Here is a 21,573-nt window from a genome sequence, read left to right as displayed (position 1 = left end):
GGAGGTGTCCCTGCCCATGGTGGGGGGGTTGCAACCCAAACCATTCTGTGAATCTATGATAAGCACAAGTGAAACTGTGTGGTTTCTTATTTATGCATTTATTTATTTGTTTTCCCAATAATTTCTGTGAGACAGATTTCAGCAGAGGAGATTAAAGACACTAGGGTTGTGTACTTGGAAATTGAAGCCTAAAGCTTGGACAAAAAGGTACTAATTTAAAAAAAAACGTTGCACGCTTCTGTGATAGTCCCTGTTGGCCTGCAGTTTCTGTGTTTGCAGACATCCAGCTAAGCTGCATGGAAAAAGGCTGGGTTTTGTTACTGCAAGGAAATAAACTGGGGGCGTCATTTCATGTTGATAATCAGTGTCAAGCTAGAAACTCAATGTTCAGGTGTAGGTTTTGGGGGATGGTTCAAGTGTAGACTATTCTCTGTGTTAATACACTTAAATTACACGATTGTCTCTAATTGATATGGTAGCTGTGGATTGAGCTTTTTCTAATGTTATTAAGGAAGAACAGTTGGAAATTTAGATAGGCTGCCTCAGTATTATTTTAAACCAAGGACCAGTTAGAGGACTTAGTGTCCTCACTGCTCAGTCAGGAAAATATTGTGATAGTCTGAGGAGGTAGTCTCAAAATCGCAGACTCCAGGACCTCTCTGTATGCTGCCCTAAAGGAGGGGATGGCTGCGGCTCCCCTGCCCAGCGAAGCTCTGGCAGCCCCCACAGTCTCTGGCCATGATGCACTTTAGCTCCTGTGTTGTCCCCAGTGGAGGAAAGATCTTGGGAGGAGACGGTAGTATTGGGAGCTTCAGTTACTCTCTGCAGACTCCCCTGTAAATGCAGATTTGTACAAAACCTGTAGCTCTTCAGGAAACACTCGACTCAAAACCAACCAAACAAAGAAAAACAATCAAAAAATCCTAAGCTGCCCATTGGGGGTATTCCAGCAGCCTGTGAGACCTGGCACTTAGGGACATGGTTAAGTGCTGACCCTTCAGTGCTGGGTCGAGGACTGGGCTAGATGAGCTTGGAGGTCTCTTCTAACTGGATGTTTCTGTGATACTGTGAGTTAGTAACTTCTCATGACCTAAGTATGGTGTTTAAAAGAGAAAAGCAAAAGAGAGGAAACTAAATGTTGTGATGGTTTGAAACTGTCTTTTTAATTTTTCCTTGCAAAGTTCAGAACAGAGAAAGTGAAAGAATGTAAATAAGTCACTACTGGGTGTAAGAAAGCAAAATAACGGTTGTTCTAAACACTTCCATTGGATAGATAAAAATGTTTAAGAACTATTACCCAAAACAAAGTAGGCACTCTGCACATTCTGCGTTCTGCAGTGGGGGCAGTTGCTGGCCTGTCTGGCTGCTGTTTCTTCTTCTCTTCTGGCTGAAGATAACATACACTGACCTTGGCAGCTAAGTTAACAACTTTCTGCTTAACTAACTCTGCTTCTCTGTCCAGGGGGATCTGGGGGGAAAGCTCCTGGGAGAGAAAGAGGCCCCCTTTGGGAGGGTCCCCTTGGGGGGAAGCAAAGGGAGCTTGGTTGTGCTTTTCTGTTGATTGTATATATTTGTAAGTGTTGTGAATTTTGTATATTTGTACATATTCATTGCATTTCATCTGTTTGTAAATACAGCCTTCATTTGCTTCCAGACTGGGCTAGCCTGGTTATTGTCGGTGGGGGGGGAATTTCAGCTCACACCGACACACTTTTTATTTTTGGCGCCCAACGTGGGGCCCGATTGCTTGTATGATTTATTCCTGCTCAGATTAGGAAGCAAAATGAAGCTGTTTTGGATTTTGAGTAATTTTATTTCCTCTGTTATCAGTGTGATTGTCTACAGATGGGCTATTTCCTGCATGATAGACAAGATTGTGAGATATGTGGCATATAAGTCGTTTCTTTGGGTTAAGAACAAGTTACTGAATGCTGTTGAATTCTGTTGTGGTCTTATTGGGCTTAGAAGATACGGTAACTCAACTATAAATCTGCTAGTAGACACATTTGAGTTTGTTACTCCTCTTACAACTACAGAGGGTCTTTGGAACCAGTGGTACCCTAGATATCTTGTGCTAGCCTTAATTTTGTTGTTTCTTGGAATAATCATATGGCTGCTGATATCACTGTGTCAAGAAAGACGTAAGGCTACTCGCTCTTCCGACCTGCGTAGATGTAAGAGGAAACATAGAAAAGCTCGGAGAGGTTCGGAATTGGTTTCTGATTCTGATTACGGTGACCAGGAAATCACAGTTCAGGTTTGTGAGAAAGCTGCCGATAGTTTTGACTCAGAGCCAGCAGCAGTAGCTGCGGGACCTTTGCCAGAATCTGAGATAACAGACTCGGGTACACAGGCAGACATAGTTACACAGACAGACTCGGCGACACAGACAGACTCGATTACACAGGCAGAGAGGGGTACACGGGCAGACATGGCAACACAAACAGACACAGTTGCGCAGAGAGAAATGGTTGTGCAGGCAGACATAGCTGAGCAGGCAGACACCATTAACGAGGCACAGTCTCCTCCTCCTCCCTCTGCTGCCCAGACGGACGCAGCAGTGGCTGGAGGATCTCAAAGCACACCTCCTGCCAACCCTGCACAGACTCCCTCTGCTCCTCCTAACCCTGCACAAAATTCCTCTACTCCTTCCAACTCTGCTGTGAATGTGAAAACCAAGCCAGTAAATTTGGTGGCCACTGTAAGCAGAAAGTGTAAAGGAGCTGCAGGAGGAGATGCAGATGCTGCAGGAGATGGTGCAGATGGAGATGAGGGTCCTTCTACTCAGGGTCCCTCTGTTAAGAAAGATCCTTCTGGTGAGGAAGAGAAGGTTAGCCTTAAAACTCTGGCTGACCTTTTGAGACCCCACATGGATGATGGAGATGTAGACCCTGCTGAATTAGCAACTGCAGGCACTGCCTCTGAACTCAAGGAAATTCAGCGGAGGATTAAAATAGGATTATGGGGACAGTGACCTCAGGATGATGATGAGGATGACATACAGTCAGCTAATGCACCCAGACAGGAAATTAGACATGTGAGGAAAGATTACATCAGAGGAGATAATGAGCCAGTTCTGTCTTGGCTAGCCAGGTGTTTTGATATGGGAGCCCCAGCATTGGTGGTAGGTGACAAGTCGGCCTCTCAGTTGGGGATGCTCTCAAAGGATACAGGCATAGACAGGCATCTAGGCAAGTGCATTGGTAAAGTTTCTCTGTGGGCACGCCTCATACTGGCAGTCTCGCTGAGGTACCCCAGCAGAGATGATTTACCATGGAACCCTAAGCCTTGGACCACAATAGATGAGGGAATCAAGCTCTGAGAGAATTTGCTGTGAGAGAAATAATATATGGAGATCATAAGACTCTGAATCCTGATGAAATTCCTGTTGGAACAGGCCTTGCCAAAAAGCTCATTAAGCTTGCTCCTCCTAATTATGCTACTATTCTGGCAAGCAGGATTGTGGCAAGAAATTATGGTGGAGTGCCTCCCACTGTTGGCCATTTCACTGACCAAATGAGGCAATTGGAGGATAGTCTTGCACATAGTTCTTTGGTTTCAGCCGTTGAAACTTTGTCTGGAGAAATAAAGAATTGTATGAAAGAGCTGAAGGAGGAACTTAAAACCTCCATATCCAACTTGATGAAGGGGGATGATTCTGATTCCTCTTCCTCCAGATGGATACAAGTTTCAGCTGTCAGAAACAGATGTGCTCCAAGAAGGCCATTCCAGAATAGGTCAAACCAAAACAGCAGAAGCAATCACGTGGCAGTATCTGGATAACTCTGCGTGATCAGTTTGGTGAGAACATGAACAGATGGGATGGTCAACCAACTTCTGATCTTTTCAAGAGGTTATGGGAGCTGCAGAGTGGCAGATCCCGAGGTAGCAATACCAGGAGGGTAGCTGTCGCTTCCTCAGTTTCCCAGAACAACTCTGATAGCTCCAACAGTGATCCTAATTCTGGTGCTGGACGTTGTGCCAGCTGTACATGTGGAGGTAATCCCCACCATTAGGGGTGCCCTGCCTTCCGCCAGGGGGAGGTAAGGGATAATGGAGATAACAGAATCTATTGGGATGTGTACATCCAGTGGCCTGGCACTTCAAAATTTCAGAAGTACAGGGCCTTGGTTGACACAGGAGCTCAGTGCACCATAATACCATCAAATTATCAAGGAGGAGAATCTATAACTATTCAGGGAGTCACTGGTGGATCTCAAGAGTTGTTTAAGATAGAGGTTGATATAAGCTTAACTGGGAAGCAGTGGAAGAAACATACTATTGTAACAGGTCCTAATGCACCTTGTATTTTGGGAATTGACTTTCTGAGAGAAGGGCGTTTTAAAGACCCTAAGGGTTACAAATGGGCTTTTGGAATAGCAACTGTAGAAATGGATGGAGGAAAATTGAAGTTGTCCATTAGACCTGAGCTTTCAGATGAATCTGCAGTTGTGGGACAACATGAGATAGAGGATGTAAAGCTGCCGGTTGCTTCTCAAACTGTGCATCACAGACAATACAGAACTAACCGTGACTCTTTGGTGCCCACTCAAAACTTGATTCGTCAGTTGGAGAGTCAGAAGGTCATCAGCAAAACTCATTCACCTTTCAACAGTCCAATCTGGCCTGTGAGAAAGCAGAATGGAGAGTGGCGTCTGACAGTTGATTTCCGTGCCTTGAATGAAGTAACTCCACCCATGAGTGCAGCTGTACCAGACATGATGGAACTCCAATATGAGCTGGAATCCAAGCAGGCCAAATGGTATGCTACCATAGACATTGCTAATGCTTTCTTCTCTATTCCCATAGCAGAGGAATGCAGGCCTCAGTTTGCTTTCACCTGGAGAGGCATTCAATACACATTCAATCGTTTGCCCCAGGGGTGGATTCACAGTTCAACCATCTGCCATGCAGTGATCCATGATGCTTTGTTAGAAAGGTGGAGCTCCAGAACACATTCAGTTCATCGATGACATTATTGTTTGGGGTGAGACTGCTGAAGAAGTCTTCGAGAAAGGTAACAAAATCATTGACATTCTCTTGCAAGCTGGTTTCGCTATCAAGTGAGACAAGGTGAAAGGACCTGCCAGAGAAATCCAGTTTCAGGGAGTGCGGTGGCAAGATGGTCGCTGTCACATCCCAATGGATGTGATAAACAGAGTCTCCACCATGGCAAATCCCATCAACAAGAAAGAAACTCTGCGTTTCTTAGGCATAGTGGGATTTTGGAGACTGCACATTCCTGGATACAGTCAGATTGTGAAACTTCTGTATGATGTGACTCGAAAGAGAAACAGTTTCCAATGGGGTCCTGAGGAACAAGCAGCCTTTGACCAGATAAAGCGAGAGGTAGTCCAAGCGATGGGTCTGGGACCTGTCCGAACTGGTCCAGACATTAAGAACATTCTGTACACGGCCGCGAGTGACAATGGTCCAACCTGGTGCTTATGGCAAAGAGCTCCAGGGGAAACACGAGGACGTCCTCTTGGTTTCTGGGGTCGTGGCTACAGAGGGTCAGAGGCAAACTACACTCCAACAGAGAAAGAGATTTTAGCTGCTTATGAAGGAGTGAAAGCTGCTTCTGAAGTGATCGGAACTGAGTCACAACTTCTTCTAGCTCCTAGATTGCCAGTTCTGAATTGGATGTTCAAAGGCAAAGGTTCTTCACCACATCATGCAACAGATGCTACCTGGTCTAAGTGGATGGCTCTGATAACACAGAGAGCTCGAATGGGAAATCTCGAAAGGCCTGGTTTGGTGGAGGTGATCACAGACTGGCCAGAAGGCACAAGCTGTGCAAAACCTCCAGAGGAGAGAGTAACTCGTGTAGAGGAAGCTCCTCCTTACAGTGATCTGTCTGATGATGAAAAGAGATATGCTTTGTTCACAGACGGTTCCTGTTGTCTTGTTGGGAACAAGAGAAGGTGGAAATCTGCAGTGTGGAATCCAACGCACAGAGTTGCAGAAGCGAGAGATGGAGAAGGAGAATCCAGTCAGTTTGCAGAGGTAAAAGCTGTCCAGCTAGCTCTTAACGTAGCTGAATGTGAGAGATGGCCAAAGCTTTATCTCTACACTGACTCGTGGATGGTAGCCAATGCCTTGTGGGGTTGGCTGAAAGACTGGAAGAAGAATGGCTGGCAGAGGAAAGGAAAGCCAATCTGGGCTGCAGATTTGTGGCAAGACATTGCTGCTCGCATTGAGAGAATCCCAGTGAAAGTGAGACACATCGATGCTCACATTCCTAAGAGCAAAGCTACTGAGGAACAACAGCACAACCATCAGGCAGATCTAGCTGCAAGAGTTTCCCAGGTGGACACAAACTCTGATCCTGATCCTGATCTTGACTGAAAACACTGAGGTGAGCTGTTCTTTGCTCGGTGGGCCCATGACTTGTCAGGACATCAAGGCAGAAATGTAACCTACCAATGGGCTCGTGACAGATCCATTGACATTTCCATGGATGCTATCACACAAGTTATCCATGACTGTGACATTTGTGCTGCTATTAAGCAGGGAAAGCGGATCAAGCCCTTGTGGTACGGTGACCGATGGTCCAAGTATGGTGAAGCCTCTGTTATTAGAGAAAAGAATCTGTTAGGCAAAACTCTTTGGGTATTTTCTCCTTCAGGAGAGGCCAAACCTGTCCGAGGGGTGGTTTCTGCTGAAGGTCCTGGTCACACCTATTGTGTGATGCAAGAAAATGGTGAATTTCAGTGTATTCCACAAAGAAATCTGACTTTGGCTGAGAGAGGTTAAATTCAGAGTGTTGCGCAGATACAGCATCGCGCCCAAGAGGAGAGTCCATGAGATCTACGGTGCACGAACCCTGAGAGCCCTGAGTGACCTGAGAGTCCCTGTTCCTTTGTTCGCTCCATCTACGAGGAAACAAGCTGTTTGCTGTTTTTCCTGTGATTTGACTCTTTTGAATCATCTACATCTGAGATAGCCGGAATGGACTATGATCTTTATTCACCTAGTGTTGTAGATATTATTTTAGATTAGATAAATGATAGTAGCAGCCAATGGAATTGTTTAGAAGGGGTGGACTGTGATGGTTTGAAACTGTCTTTTTAATTTTTCCTTGCAAAGTTCAGAACAGAGAAAGTGAAAGAATGTAAATAAGTCACTACTGGGTGTAAGAAAGCAAAATAATGATTGTTCTAAACACTTCCATTGGATAGATAAAAATGTTTAAGAACTATTACCCAAAACAAAGTAGGCACTCTGCACATTCTGCGTTCTGCAGTGGGGGCAGTTGCTGGGCTGTCTGGTTGCTGTTTCTTCTTCTCTTCTGGCTGAAGATAACACACACTGACCTTGGCAGCTAAGTTAACAACTTTCTGCTTAACTAACTCTGCTTCTCTGTCCAGGGGGATCTGGGGGGAAAGCTCCTGGGAGAGAGAGAGGCCCCCTTTGGGAGGGTCCCCTTGGGGGGAAGCAAAGGGAGCTTGGTTGTGCTTTTCTGTTGATTGTATATATTTGTAAATGTTGTGAATTTTGTATATTTGTACATATTCATTGCATTTCATCTGCTTGTAAATACAGCCTTCATTTGCTTCCAGACTGGGCTAGCCTGGTTATTGTCGGTGGGGGGTGAATTTCAGCTTACACCGACACAAATGTATCGCTAAATGTACATCTTGGTTGACTTTATGCTTCATTTGAGGCCTTGCATGCTTCTCAGCCAGGTCTTCTCTCACCCGGATCAAATGCAGGAGGCTGATTGCTTCTGGTGGGTTTTTGTTTGCAGGATTTCTTGGGCAAATCAGATCCGTTTTTTGAGTTTTAGAAGCAGAGTGATGCTGGAACATGGCAGCTGGTATGCAGGTCAGAGGTACTGTACCTGTGCTGATGCTTTTCCTTCAGGTTACTCCTACCAAAAGTGGGAGTCCCACTTCTGGTCATGCTTTGCACCAGTTCTGCAACGAAAGCTGTTTTGTAGCCTAAGAAAGACATTCTGCTCACTGACATGTCAGAGAAGTGTTTGTTTTGTGCCTGGGGACTAGAGTAAACTGTCTCAGTCGGAGTCCATGCACCAAGCGGGAAGAGTGGCAAGATGCTCCTGTCTTTCAGTGGTGATGTGCTATTAGATTGGCTTGGCTCTTACTCTGAACTTCAGGGTTTTATTTCTTACAGAGCTTTTGCTTGGCTGTTGATGCATGTTGGGGGGGGAAACTGGCTGAGGCTGTTCTTGGATAGCCATGCAGAGGCTGTCGTGTTGTGTTTCTTAGTCCTTTGCACACCACATCCCTCACGTGATGTTACGCTGTAATTTTTTTCAAGGTGATTAAGAACAACTTAAATCCATGTTGGAAGAAGTTCGGTGTTTCCTTGCAGACGTTCTGCGGTGAAGATTTTAATAAACTCATCAAGGTACAGCTGTCAGAAATTCTCTTTGTTGTCATAATCCAGTCTCCGTTGATGGTAACTAGGAGTGATCAGCTTGTCTAATTGCATTTACATTTTTAGGTTACCTTCCTGCAACAGTAGTGTGGCAGATAAATGATTATATGGCTCAAAGTATGAAGTCTGTATTAAAACATTGTGAGTTGTCAGATTGAGAAGCTGGGAATGCAGAAGTGACACACTTCCAGTCATGACTCAAAAGAAAGACATACAATCTTTTTTTTACTACTCTGGCCAGGGTTTCAGGGTGAGGTTTTGTTTGGATTTTATTGTTGTTGTTTTGTGGTTCTGCTTTTCCTGTCTATTTTTTATTTGGACTTTTCTGTTTTGGTGTGATGTGGGTTTTTTTTTTTAATTATGCCTTTCTGGCACTATTTCTAAGATAACTGAGAAGCTCATATGTGTTGGACAAGCTTAAGTGCCACAGGATACTGATGTAGAGAGAATCTTAATGCATCTGTCAGATTCATCTGTTCAAGAGCATGAAAAGCTTGCTCTAGTTCTTTCTCAGTCTGTTCTAACTAGAAATTTGGTTCTAAGTCAGAACTCCAGTTGTAGTCCTGTGTAATCTCCTATATGTGACAACTAGTTCTCTCTATTCTTCGTTTAATGGGGGTGGTAGCAGAACAATTTAATCGTTTCCACAAAAGAAAATCTAATAGCAATTGGAACAGGCTGCCCAGGGAGGTGGTTGAGTCACCAACCCTGCATGTATTTAAAGGTCTTTTAGATGGGGTGCTTGGGGATATGGTTTAGGGGTGAACCTTGTAGAGTAGGGTCAATGGTTGGACTTGGTGATCCCGAGGGTCTTTTCCAACCTGAATGTTTCTGTGATTCTAAACAATGTGTTACTAACATGAAGATGTTTAAATCTGTACATGGTGTGATCTCTCCACTCATCCAGTTCCTAAACGCTTCTCATTTGTGGAATTTTCCTGCCTCATCACATCTGTGCAGAGATCTCCTGCTGCGAGCTTGAGCTGAAAGGTTTAGCAAGAACCGTGCACACTAATACTTTTGTTTGTGCAGCATGGTGTGTCCAAAGAGTTCCTCGGATAATTAGTTTGCAGATAGATGTTCATGTGGGCTGGGCTTGTTGATGCATGGCAATGTTCTGTTTGGTGTTCATGGCCTTTTATTGTTGGGGAATCAATAGTCTTAGGTCAGAAAGGAATCCTCCTGGACCAAAAGTGAGCAGGAAGATGTGGAAATAAGCAAAAAGCAATGCCTCTTACCATTTGTGAAAGCTGCCATGAGGTGGTGTGCTTCATGGGCTGTTAGTTAGCCTGTCTATACATTCATAGATAGATGGAATGGTTTAGGTTGGAAGGGACCTTGAAGATCATCTAGTTACAATCCCCCTGCCATGAGCAGGTTCAAAAAAATTTGAGTTGGGTTTTGGTGGTTTTTTTTGTTTTGTTTTGATGGTGGGTTTTTTGTTATTGTTTGTTTGTTTTCCAGAGGGCTTCTGTGCTTTTGGAGATCACTGTGGAATGACTTGCTGCTTAAAAAGAGTAGATTTTTCCTTTTAGTTTCTTTCAGCCAAATTCTCCGTGCATGTGCAAATAATCCATTAGGCTTCAAAACAAAGCTGTGCAAAAGGATTGCACCTTTTGTGTCCTCATCGGAGTATCAGAACTTCTAGGTTGGAAAAGGCCTTGTAGATCATTGAGTCCATCTCTTAGATCAGCATTTCCAAGCCATCACAAAAGCATATCTCTAAGCACCACCTCTGCATATCTTCTAAATACCTCTAGGGGTGGTGGATCCACCACTTCTCTGGGCATCCTGTTCCAGGGCTTGGCAGTTTTTCTGGTGAAGAATTTTTTTTTCTAATAGATGATGCTGTCAAGGGGTGCCAGAGATGTTGATTTGTGGAGGTTGTCCCTTGGTGCGTTTGTAGCTGGGATTGAATTTGGGAGCACTGGAGGGGCTGGGCCACTGGTGTCACATCTCTGCTAATGTCATCAAGGTCCCCACGCTTGGGGCTGCTGCTGGGACCAACCTGGCTGATGTGCACCAAGTCCAGGGTATAACCAGAGAAGTGACTGGTGGTAACCAACACAGCTTCACCAAGGCCAAATCCTGCCTGATGAGCTTGGTGGCTTTCTATGATGGAGTTACAGCATCAGTGGACATGGGAAGAGCAACCGATGGCATCTACCTGGACTTGTGTGAAGTGTTTGACACTGTCCCCGTGACATCCTGGTCACCAAACGGGAAAAGCATGGGCTTGAGGACCCCTGGCTGGATAAGGAATTGGCTGGATGGCTGCACTCAGAGGGTTGCAGTCAACGACTCAATGTACAAATGGAGGCCAGTGACAAGTGGTGTCCCCCTGGGATCAGTACTGGGGCCAGTGCTGTTTTAACATCTTTGTTGGTGTCATGGGCAGTGGGATTGAGGCACCCTCAGCAAGTTTGTGGATGCCACCAAGCTGTGCAGTGTGATTGACATGCTGGAGGGAAGGGATGGAGTCTCCTTCTCCGGAGACTTTCAAACCCTGCCTGGATGCGTTCCTGTGTAGGTCCTTTCCAACCCCTAACGTTCTATGATTTTGTGATTGCATCCAGAAGGACTTGGACAGGCTGGAGTTCAGCACGGCCAAGTGCAAGGTCCTGCACCTTGGATGGGCCAATCCCAAGCACAAGTCCAGTCTGGGTGAGGAGTAGCTCAAGAGCAGCCTTGAGGAGAAGGCCTTGAGGGAGTCAGTTAATGACAAACTCCCTATGAGCCAGCAACGGTCACTGGCAGCCCAAAGGCAGCTGTGTGCTGGGCTGCATCCAAAGCAGGGAGAGCAGCAACACAGGGAGGGGATTCTGCCCCTGTGCTGAGCTGAGACCCCACCTGAGGTACCATGTCCAGTTTTGGTGCTTTCAGCGTAAGAAGGTTGTGAAACTTCTGGAGCAGGGCCAGAGGAGGCCACAAAGGTGATCAGAGGGTTGGAGCACCTCCCCTGTGGGGACAGGCTGAGGGAGTTGGGGCTGGAGGAGAATAGGCTCCAGGAAGATTTTAGAGCAGCCTTCCTTGAATGGGCTACAGGAGAGCTGGGGAGGGACTTTGGACAAGGGCTGAGAGTGATAGGGTGAGAGACAATGGCTTTGAGCTGGGAAAGGGCAGATTGAGACTGGAGATTAGGAAGAAATTCTTTGTGAGGGTGGGGAGACACTGACACAGGTTGCCCAGGGAGCTTGTGGATGCCCCCTCCCTGGAGGTGTTGGAAGGCCAAGTTGGATGAGGTCTTGAGCAACCTGATCTAGTGGAAGGTGTCCCTGCCCAAGGCAGGGGGGTTGAAATGAGTAGATCTTCAAGGTCCCTTCCAACCCAAACCATTCTGTGATTCTATGAACTGCTTGGCCTGCTAGCTCACTCCCTCTCAGTTCTTGGGGGATTTGGGGTTATTCTGTGGCAGTTAGGCAAAACTGGGCCCTAGAGCCAAGTGAGATGGTGGGATGCAAGGAAGGGGGTGTGATGGTCTCAAGGCTTTGCAGTAAGCCTTGTCCCCACTGGAGGGGACACTGGTAATGTTCAAGATGAAGGCCTTGCAGCCCCTGTTTTGTGTCTGCATCACCCTGACACCCAGTGTCTCTTCTTGTCCCAGGGGCTCTGTGCCACCTTCTGCATCAGGCCATGTCTGAGAGTCTTGGCTCCCCTGCCAAAGGGGCTGCTTTCCCTGGTGGAGAGGACAGGAGTCTCCCTGTGCCATTTCCTGCCCCACTAGTTGATGGTGGCATGGCCCTAGTGAGGCTTGGTGCACTTTGGGGATCGCCAGCTCTGGTATGGGGCTCAGTGGGACTTGGGGCAGCTCTGGAGTTTTGTTTCCCAGTCCCTGCTGATCTCCCTCCCTGCTCCCACACAGGCAGTGCTGCAGAAATGTCATTTAATGGGAAAAAAGAAACAAAACTGAGCTAAGCTTCCAATAAAGCCACTCTAACCTCCCTCTTCCTGCCAAACATGCCACCCATCCTCCCCCCCCGCCCACTCCCCCCACCTCCCTGTCACCCCTGCCTGGGTCTAATGTCCCCCTCGCACCGCAGTGTTGGTAGCTACAGCCCTGCGCTTGCCAGGGGTCTGTGGGGAGTGACTCTTTCTGTGCTTCTTTCCCTGTTGCTTTCTCAGGGCAGGCTGGGCTGGGGGCGAGTGTAGCCCTGTTTCCCCCCATGGCTCCTGGCATTCTATCCCTATGCTGAGGAATTCTTCAAAGCTCAGGATGGCATCACGGGTCTGAGGGACGTCGTAGTCAGGGCTGAGCAGGTCGTTGGGTAGCAACAATGAGGCAAAATCAAGGAGGCTGCTGCAGTGTTTCCAGGGTTCCCAGGCACCGTCCTGCTGCTGGGACTCTGCTGGTTGATCTCCACTGTGTCCTGGGAGCATGCAGAGATCCTTAGGGCATCTTTGAGCGTCACCTCCTTGGACAGTGCCAGTTTGCCTGCTGGGTCCCCAAGGCCTTGGTTGTTGGAGGCAGTGCACAGAAGGAGGGGGGAAGTCATTGCCCTGGGGGATGTCTCTACCCAGGGGTGCCCCTATAGGGGTGGCCATGCCATTGATGTCGATTTGTGGAGGCTGCTCCTCGATGTGGTTGTGGCCAGGGTTGGGTGTTGGCAGTACCGGCGGGGCTGTGGGCACCATTCTCCCTTCTCTGCTGGTGTCATCAGGGCCTCCAGACATAGGGCCACTGCTGTGACTGTCCTGCCTGACTTCCTCTGTGTCCACTGGGCAGCCAAAGAGCCTCAGGGCCTCTTGGAGAAGCATGTCCTCAGAAACATCAAGCTCAGCTGCTGGTTCCCCGAGGCCTTGGTTATCAAGGGCAGCAGAGGGGCTGGGCTGCATGTTGCTGCCCCAGGGGATGTTGTTGTACAAGGGAGGCCCCATGGAGGTGGCTCTGCCTGAGATCTGGATTGGTGCTGACTGCCCCTTGATGTGCTCGTAGCTGCTGGTGGATGTTGGCAGCACCCAGGAGGGGGCTGAGGCCACTGCTCTCCCCTGATGTTTGTGTGTGAGGCATTGCAGTTGGCCCTGGCAGGGGGTCTCTGGGGCTGCCCAGGCTGCAGGGGTCCTGCATGCCCTGCATGTCCTGGGGTCCTGCAGGGTGGCACCCAGCAGGGGAGCGCTGTGGCTTAGCGTGGCAATCGCTGCTGGAGGCAGGGTGGTGCTTGCCCACTGGATGTGGAAGACCCGAGGGTCGAAGAAGCAGCCGCATGGAGCTCTCTGGAGACCTGTGTGGGTGAGAGGGAGCCATGCTGGGGTGGAAGGACTCAAATGCCCCCTGGCTCTGCACCAGGCACGTTGGGAGCTTGTGGCTGGGGTGGTCCCTGCAGGGTGAGCTGCTGAGTTGGCAGGGTGGGGTTGCAAAGTGGGGAGGAGACGCACTTCTAGGAGGTGAATCGGGAGAGATGAGCCTGAGCGTTTGGGAAATTGTCTGGGAATTGGAGTTGCTGGGCACGCGTCACTCAGACGAGGGCAGGGATGCTTGCCCTGGCTCACTGAATTGCTCTGTGCCTGGGTGGGATGTGATGGGTTTACTGGGAGTGCCAGGGGGACTGGGGATGCTGAAGGTGCCAGAGCAGATGGGTGCCATACCTGCTGGTGGTGCCTGGAGAGCCTGGGGTGCCACTTCCACAGGGAGTGCCCTGGCTGTGGGAAGGGGCTGCTTCTGTCTGGGCAGTTGGCACAGGTTGGCTGTGCCTGAGAGAGAAGAGCAGTGGTCACCTCCACTCTTGCCCTCAGGAGTGTCCTTGGGATGCAGGGGTCAGGGTTGGTCCTCCTACCTTGGGTGTAGAAGGTTTTGGGGAGCACAGAATTCTGAAGGATCTGGGGTGCCAGGGGGCCCAGTGGCTGCGTGGTGGGAGCCAGCATGGTGGCAGTGCTGTGGTCCCTTTGGTCTCTTGGTTGCTAAGGACTCTCTGGGGTATCCCAGGTGAGAAGGGGGGGGTGCAGGTGTTCTGCCCTGCCCTGTTCTGCAGTGGGGAACATGGCATAGCATCTAAGACTTGTGTAGGTTGGGGAAGACCTTTAAGGACATGGAGTTCAACCATTAACCCAGCACTGCCAAGCCACTGCTAAACCATGTCCCTCAGCATCCCATTGACCCATCTCAGAAAACCCTTCCCAGAATGAGGACTCCACTGCTTCCCTGGGCAGCCTGTTCTGGGGCTTGACAACCCTTTTGGTGAAGCAATTGCTCCTTGTCCAGTTTAAACCCTCTTTCTCTTGTCCTGTTTCCTCCTTTCCTCTCGTTTCTTGGGAGAACAGAACAACTCCCACCTTACTGCAACCTCTTTTCAGGGAGCTGTAGAGAGCCATGAGGTCTCCTCTCAGCCTCCTTTTCTCCAGACTGAACAACCCCAGGTCCCTCAGCCTTTCCTCACCAGCCTTGTTCTCCAGACCCCTCACCAGACTTGCTGCCCTTCTCTGGACCTGCACCAGCCCCTCAATGTCTCTCTTACACTGTGGCACCCAAAACTGAACCCAGGATTCAAGGTGTGTCTTCACAAGAGTGCAGCACAGTGGGACAATCACCTCCCTGCTCCTGCTGGCCACGCTACTCTTGATGCAGGCCAGGATGCTGGTAGCCTTCTTGGCCACCCAAGCGCACTGCAGGCTCATGTTCTGTCAATCAACACCCTCAGGTCCCTTTCTGCCTAGGAACTTTCTCACCACCGTTGTGCTGATTCATTTCTTATTTTGTGTTTGCTGCCCTGAACCTCTTGTTCAGAGGTTCCTAAAATGTAAGTCAACAAGCAGATTGAATGCACCCTCACTAAGTTTGCACGTGACAGTTAGGTGGGAGGGAGTGTTGATGTGCTTGAGGGAAGAAAGGCAGAAGGGTCTGGACAGGCTGGATTGGTGGGCCAAGGCTAATGCCAGGTCCTGCACTTGGGTTGCAGCAATCTCATGCAATGCTACAGGCTTCAGGAAGAGTGGCTGTGAAGCTGCACAGTAGAGCAGGACCTAGGTCCTGGTGTGCTGGTTGACAGCCGGCTAGATGAGCCAGCATGTGCCCAGGTGTCCAAGAAGGCCACCAGCATCCTGGCCTGGATCAGCAATGGTGTGGCCAGCAGGAGAAGGGAAGGGATCGCGCCCTTGTGGTGGGCACTTGTGAGGCCACACCTTGAGCACTGTGATCAGCTTTGGGACTGTCACTTACAAGAAAGGCACTGAGGTGAAAAAAAGACCTTGAGGTCCAGAGAAGAGTAGTCAAGCTGGTGAAGGGTCTGGAGAACAGGGCTGGTGACGAGCAGCTGAGGGACCTGGGGCTGTTTAGTCTGGAGAGGAGGAGGCTGAGGGCAGATCTTACCACTCTTCAGCTCTCTGAAAGGAGATTGTATTGAGATGTGGTTTGGTCTCTTCTGCCTAATAACAAGTGATAGGACTATAGGAAATGGCCTCAGGTTGCCCCAGGGGAGACTTAGCTTGGACATTAAAAGAAACTTCACTGAAAGGATTTTAAACACTGAGAACAGGCTGCCCAGGGAACGGGTTGACTCTTTATCCCTAAAGCAGTTTACAAGACACAGAGATGTGGTGCTAAGGGACATAGTTTAGCACCAGCCTTGGTAGAGTTAGAGAATGGTTGGACTCGATGATCTGACAGGGCTTTTCCATAACCAAAATAATTCTATGATTCTGTGTGTGTGAAGTAAAGGTGAAGTAAGAACTCCTTGGACTTCAGCACAATGGAAACTGCCATGTTGATGTGTCCCCTGAACATCTGCTTTGCCAGATTGTGTGTGAGGTTTTGTGCTGATGACTTGTGACCCTTTTGCTCACACTGGCAAGGCTACGGAATGCTTTGGTAATACTTCAGTGTGATGCAGAGTAATGTTCTCCTTGCTCTGTGTTGAAGAACAGCTCAGGTTTGTGACACAGCCTGAACTTCTTGACAGTTTTGTTACAGATATGAGCAAACAAAAGCAACATGTCTGCCCCATAGTCATGGAGGTGGAAATGACCGATGTGGAATTTGTGGGGGTTGGTACTGGGACTCAAACTGCCAGCTTGTGGTGTTTATGAACTGTGAGATTTGAGAGTTTCTCCTGTCTTGTACTTGCTGACTGTATTCCAGGCTCATGATGAGTATTGGGTAGTTAATTTGCAAGAAATAATTAATCATTAAATAAGTGATTGTTGATTTATTGATAATAATTGATTGGTAATTTATTGACAATAGGTTATCCATAGGACAGCAATATGCCCTGGTGGCCAAGAAGGCAAATAGTGTAATTGAGTGCATTAGGAGTATGGCCAGCAGGTCGAGGGAGGTTCTCCTCCTCTATTCAGCCCTAGTCAGACCACATCTGGAATACTGTGTACAGTTCTGGGGTCCCTGTTTCAAGAAGGACAGGGGACTACTGGAGAGAGCTGAACAGCTATGAGGATGCTGAAGGGACTGGAACATCTACCTGATGAGGAAAGGCTGAGAGCGGGGACATTTTCTGCAGTGATTGATTAACGGACTCTGGCTTTGTGCAGATCAGAGACCTTTATTATTCCAATCTTTGTGCTTATATAGTATTTCTGCTAAAGTACGCACTATGGGCGCACGTCTGATAGGGTAAAGCCTTCACTTCTTACGCTCTACTGCAAGCAGTGATTGGTCTGCTGCTATTTCGCACAGTTCTCTTTTGTTTTAGCTGCTGGAAGTTAACCAACATTCTGGTTGGTTTTCTGTTTCTCACTGGAAATCCCCTCATACAGCATTTGTACTTATCTCCAAGACACAACTTTGTTTCATCAAGGCTGAGCTCCTCTAGGCCAAGAAACTCATCGACTTCTACAATTCCCCCTTTTTGTTTTTCTACAATCAAAACTTGCTGTACCGTTCTTTGCAACGTTCTTTGTAGGTGTGACAACAAACATGGGATAACCATCAGCATACAGAGCAAATTTCCCAATAATAACAGTCCAGTTTTTACCAGAGACAATAGCCAGCCTGAAATACCCCCTTCACTTAACCACCCTTCAAGCCCAAAAACTCCATTATCTTCTTTCAGCTTCTTCTCTGATGCGTCAGATCCTGTATGCTCTTATGAATAGAACAAGAGTGATCAGTAAGATTCATACAACACATCCTGTCCAAGTCCTGACATCCATGTCTGTGTGCGAGTAACAAGAAGTCAATAGCAGCCCTATTTTGCAAGGTAGTGTGCCTAATAGAGTTGTCATCCATAGCTAACTCATTTAACACTTTAGAAGTCAGATTGTTCTGCTTTGCTAACCAACCAGCCATCTCATTTAGTTGTGCTAATGCCTTTGCTGTGGCTGCAACAGGAGTGAAAAAAATGGTGGCAATTCTCTCTCCCTTATTCCACAGGTCTATATTATCATCACACTTTTGGTCAAACCCCTTTTTGTTTTTGTAACATAGAATGAAAATGTCTTTTGTGCTATAACCCATTTTGACCTTCCCTTTAAGCATTTGAGATTATTACTTAACTGACATTCTGGTGAGTTAACATATAAATCCGTGTGAACATATCCCCTAATTACACAACAATTAAGCCATTGTGATATCCAGTCCTAATTGAGATGTTTTGTAGTATCATTCTTGTGCCATCAACCTCAGATTGATGCTTTTGATCTCAGTTTATCATGGCAGTCATTGTGATCAGTCTTAGGTCTGCTAATTTTCAGTTTCATGGGCACTGCTGTTTGTCCCATCCATTGATTCTTGTGCTGTCTTCTGCTGAGATGTTTGCAGCACTGAGTTGCAGAATTGATCTTTCCAGCTCATGACATGGTGACTTTTCCTTGCTGATATCACTAAAGACTGTAGGTGATAAAATATGCATCCCTTTTCTAGACTTTGCCTTTTCCAAGGCTAAGCCACTGTGTGATGTATCAAAAATTCTCTCTTTTTATTTTTATAATTTTTATCATAAAGCTATTGTGAATACAAAGAAAAGACAAAGCCCCCCCATTTTATAATATCCATATATCAAACTCCTAACTTATGCTAAGACCAAAAATCCCTAAAAAACTTCAGGAACTATGTTAAAATTAAACCATCAAATCAATGTCAAAAAAAAACCCAAAAAGAGGATGTTACATTACATAAAGTATGCCTTTTAAAATGAAAATGTATTTACTATAATCCTTACTTATATTACATACAGCTCTTTTGAAATGCCATGGCACACAAAATAGTTTTGAACCAGAAGAGAAACTTAACCTATAAACTTGTAAAACAACTCATTCTATTACTCATTATTACTTACATGTTATTATGCTTATTTATTACTTAATATACCTTATCACAATTACTAAATACTTACAAGTACTCATTATTCATTATCCTAACCATAAAATTTAACTACTACAAACAATAAAATAACAAATCTCCAAGATCTCTTATAATCAGAAATAATGCTAAAATCATTATCCATAGCAGGTTTACACCTACAAAATGTTGAAATATCTTAACTTAGCATGTTACTTTAAATCTTATGTACAGCTTCTGCAAAACTGCAAAAAACTGCAAGCAAGGGAGAGAGAGATAACAGAGAAAGAAGGTGGAGGAAAGCTGCAAACAGACGGCAGTAGAAAAAACTCTTCTTCCATTGTTTACAAGCTGTTGTCTTCAGAAATGTGCAGATTTTCAAGCTGTAGAAGGAAAGTTCCCAATGCATGAATACCGCTTTCTGCGAAATGGCCATAGCAGGAGCCATTGCCGCCTTCTGCTGCGCTATTTGAAACACCAAAGGCTGAAGGAGAAGCTGCAAAAGCCTCTGCTGCCGAAGTCTCTGGATGTTGATGTATGCAGGCTGGCAGCGCATCATTCACAGCATTCTTAAGGCACACAAAACTCTTTGGCAATTGATGTTTCCCACTTGCTTCTCCCAGGCAGCTTCAGCGTCAGGCACTGCTTTAATCTCTCCGATCTTGTCTTCCTTTTTAGCATAGTCCCAAAACTTAGCTCTGATCTTATCCCAGATCATACACTGTCCTTCCAGTGATAGAGGAGTAAGTGCTTAGTAGCTGAAAAGAGCACCTGCTGAAGAGCAGAGGTACTGATAGACTTTTCTGAGGACATGTTAAACCCCATTGTCCCCCTGTTCCCAGCCGCCCACCTTGCTCCAGGTGATTGTTTGTCCACGTCTGGACGTTGCAGCTCTCCCACACCACTGCTTGCAGCTCTCTCACACTGCTGCTTTCTTAGTTCAGCTGAGCTTCGCTGCTGGTCGCTCTCCTTCCATGATTCGATCCCTGTTCGGGTGCCATTATGTGGCGATTGATTAACGGACTCTGGCTTTGTGCAGATCAGAGACCTTTATTATTCCAATCTTTGTGCTTATATACTATTTCTGCTAAACTATGCACTAGCAGCACATGTCTGATAGAATAAAGCCTTCAGTTCTTATGCTCTAATGCAAGCAGTGATTGGTCTGCTGCTACTTCGCACAGTTCTCTTTTGTTTTAGCTGCTGGAAATTAACTGATACTCTGTTTCCCACTGAAAGTCCTGTCATACAGCATTTGTACTTATCTCCAAGACACAACTTTGCTTCATCAACGCTGAACTTCTCTAGGCTGAGAAACTCATGAACTCCCACATTTATCAATGTCTATAAATACCTGAAGGCTGCTGTCAGGAGGATGGAGCCAGGCTCTTTGCAGTGATAGGATGAGGGACAGTGGACATAAACTCAATCACAGGAAATTCCATCTCAGCATGAGGAGAAACTTCTTTAGTGTGAGAGTGATGGAGCACCCTGGAGCAGGCTGCCCAGAGAGCTTGTGGAGACTTTCAAAACCCTTCTGGACATATTCCTGTGTGACCTGTGTTGGGTGATCCTGCTTTGCAAGGGGGTTGGACTCTGGAGGTCCCTTCCAATCCCTACCATCCTATGACTCTATGCAGTATTCTGCAATATTGCTAGCAGGATTTTGTCTGCAGCAGCAGCACCATGCTGTGGGCTGCAGGCACTGATTCTTGGCCAGCTTTAGAAAGCCCTTGCACAAAGAGATCTGTTCTGAGCTGTATTGTGCTGTGGGCTAACAGGGGACTGCTCTTCAGTCCAGTTTTAGTGACATGGCTGGAAGGGCAGGAGGAGCAAAGGACGGGAGAGGAGGTGGATGGAGGCTGCAGCTGCTGAATTCTCTGCAGTGTTCCAGGTGTATTAACATGAGGTACACCTTGCACCAGGACCCCACACCTTGGCTTCTGTCTGAAAACTGTATTTGTTGGTGTCCCTGGCATAACACAGTTACTTTGGGGTGATGTTTAAACATCAGAATTGCTAAGAGAGGTGGAATGGATCTCAAGCAGAACAGTGGTGGAGCATGCGGAAGAGTGGAAGAGTGTCAGGTTGGGAAGGATAAAAGTGGGAGAAGGTGAGGTGATCTTGTTTTTCCATCAAGGCAGTAAAGGATTCACACATTGCATTGACTTGGAAAGGACCCTCAAAGGTCATCTTGTCCAACACCCCTGCAGGCAGCAGGACACCTCCAACTAGATCAGGCTGCCCAGGGCCACATCAAGTCTGATCTTGAATGTCTCCTCCCTGGGCAACCTGTTCAGTGTTTCACCACTGTCCTTGTGCAGAACTTCCTCCTGATGACCACCCTAAATGTTCCCTGCTCCGGTTTCAAACCATTGCCCCTCATCCTATTCCCACAGGCCCTTCTGAGCAGTCCCTCCTCAGCCTTCCTGTGGGTCCCCTTCAGATACTGAACTCTAAAGTCTCCCTGGAGCCTTCTCTTCTCCAGGCTGAACAGCCCAAACTCTGTCAGCTTGAACCCATAGGAGAGGTGCTCCATCCTTCTGCTCATCTTCATGGCCTCCTCTGGACCCATCTCCAGTAGATCCATGTCTCTCTTGTTTTAGGGGCCCCATAGCTGGACACAGCAGAGCAGAGGGGTGGAATCACCTCTCTTGGCCTACTGGCCACACTGCTTTGGATGCAAGCCAGGATAAGATTATGCCTCCCATTTAGGTGTCTAGACTAGACCATAATTCATCTGACTTATGCTGGCTTCCCATTGATGACAGTGGAAGTTCTCTGGTGGGTTAAAGGAGTCCTAAAAGAAGCCTGTCTCAATTCAGATACCTAGCCTTCGGATTTCGCCTCCTTACTGAGCTATAACGTGTGGGTGCATTTTGTCCCTTTGTCCTGAGGAGAAAACTGTCATTGTGGTTCATACATTGTGGTATTGCCAATCCCTTGAT

The 21,573-nt window shown here is 47.1% G+C and overlaps 1 protein-coding gene across 1 annotated transcript in view; it reads left to right on the top strand.

Moving 5' to 3' along the window:
- Positions 1-21,573, top strand: part of CPNE1 (copine 1) — a 35,710-nt gene that overhangs the window by 2,214 nt on the left and 11,923 nt on the right. Inside the window, 3 exon segments of the mRNA XM_054391914.1 lie at positions 136-207; positions 7,751-7,834; positions 8,284-8,373. Of these exon segments, the coding sequence (XP_054247889.1) occupies positions 136-207; positions 7,751-7,834; positions 8,284-8,373 (246 nt within the window).

Source organism: Indicator indicator, chromosome 24 (assembly GCF_027791375.1).
Source record: "Indicator indicator isolate 239-I01 chromosome 24, UM_Iind_1.1, whole genome shotgun sequence".
NCBI classification, from domain to species: Eukaryota; Metazoa; Chordata; class Aves; order Piciformes; family Indicatoridae; genus Indicator; species Indicator indicator.
Note: the sequence above shows the minus strand (reverse complement) of the source record. Positions and strands in the feature narration are given on the sequence as shown.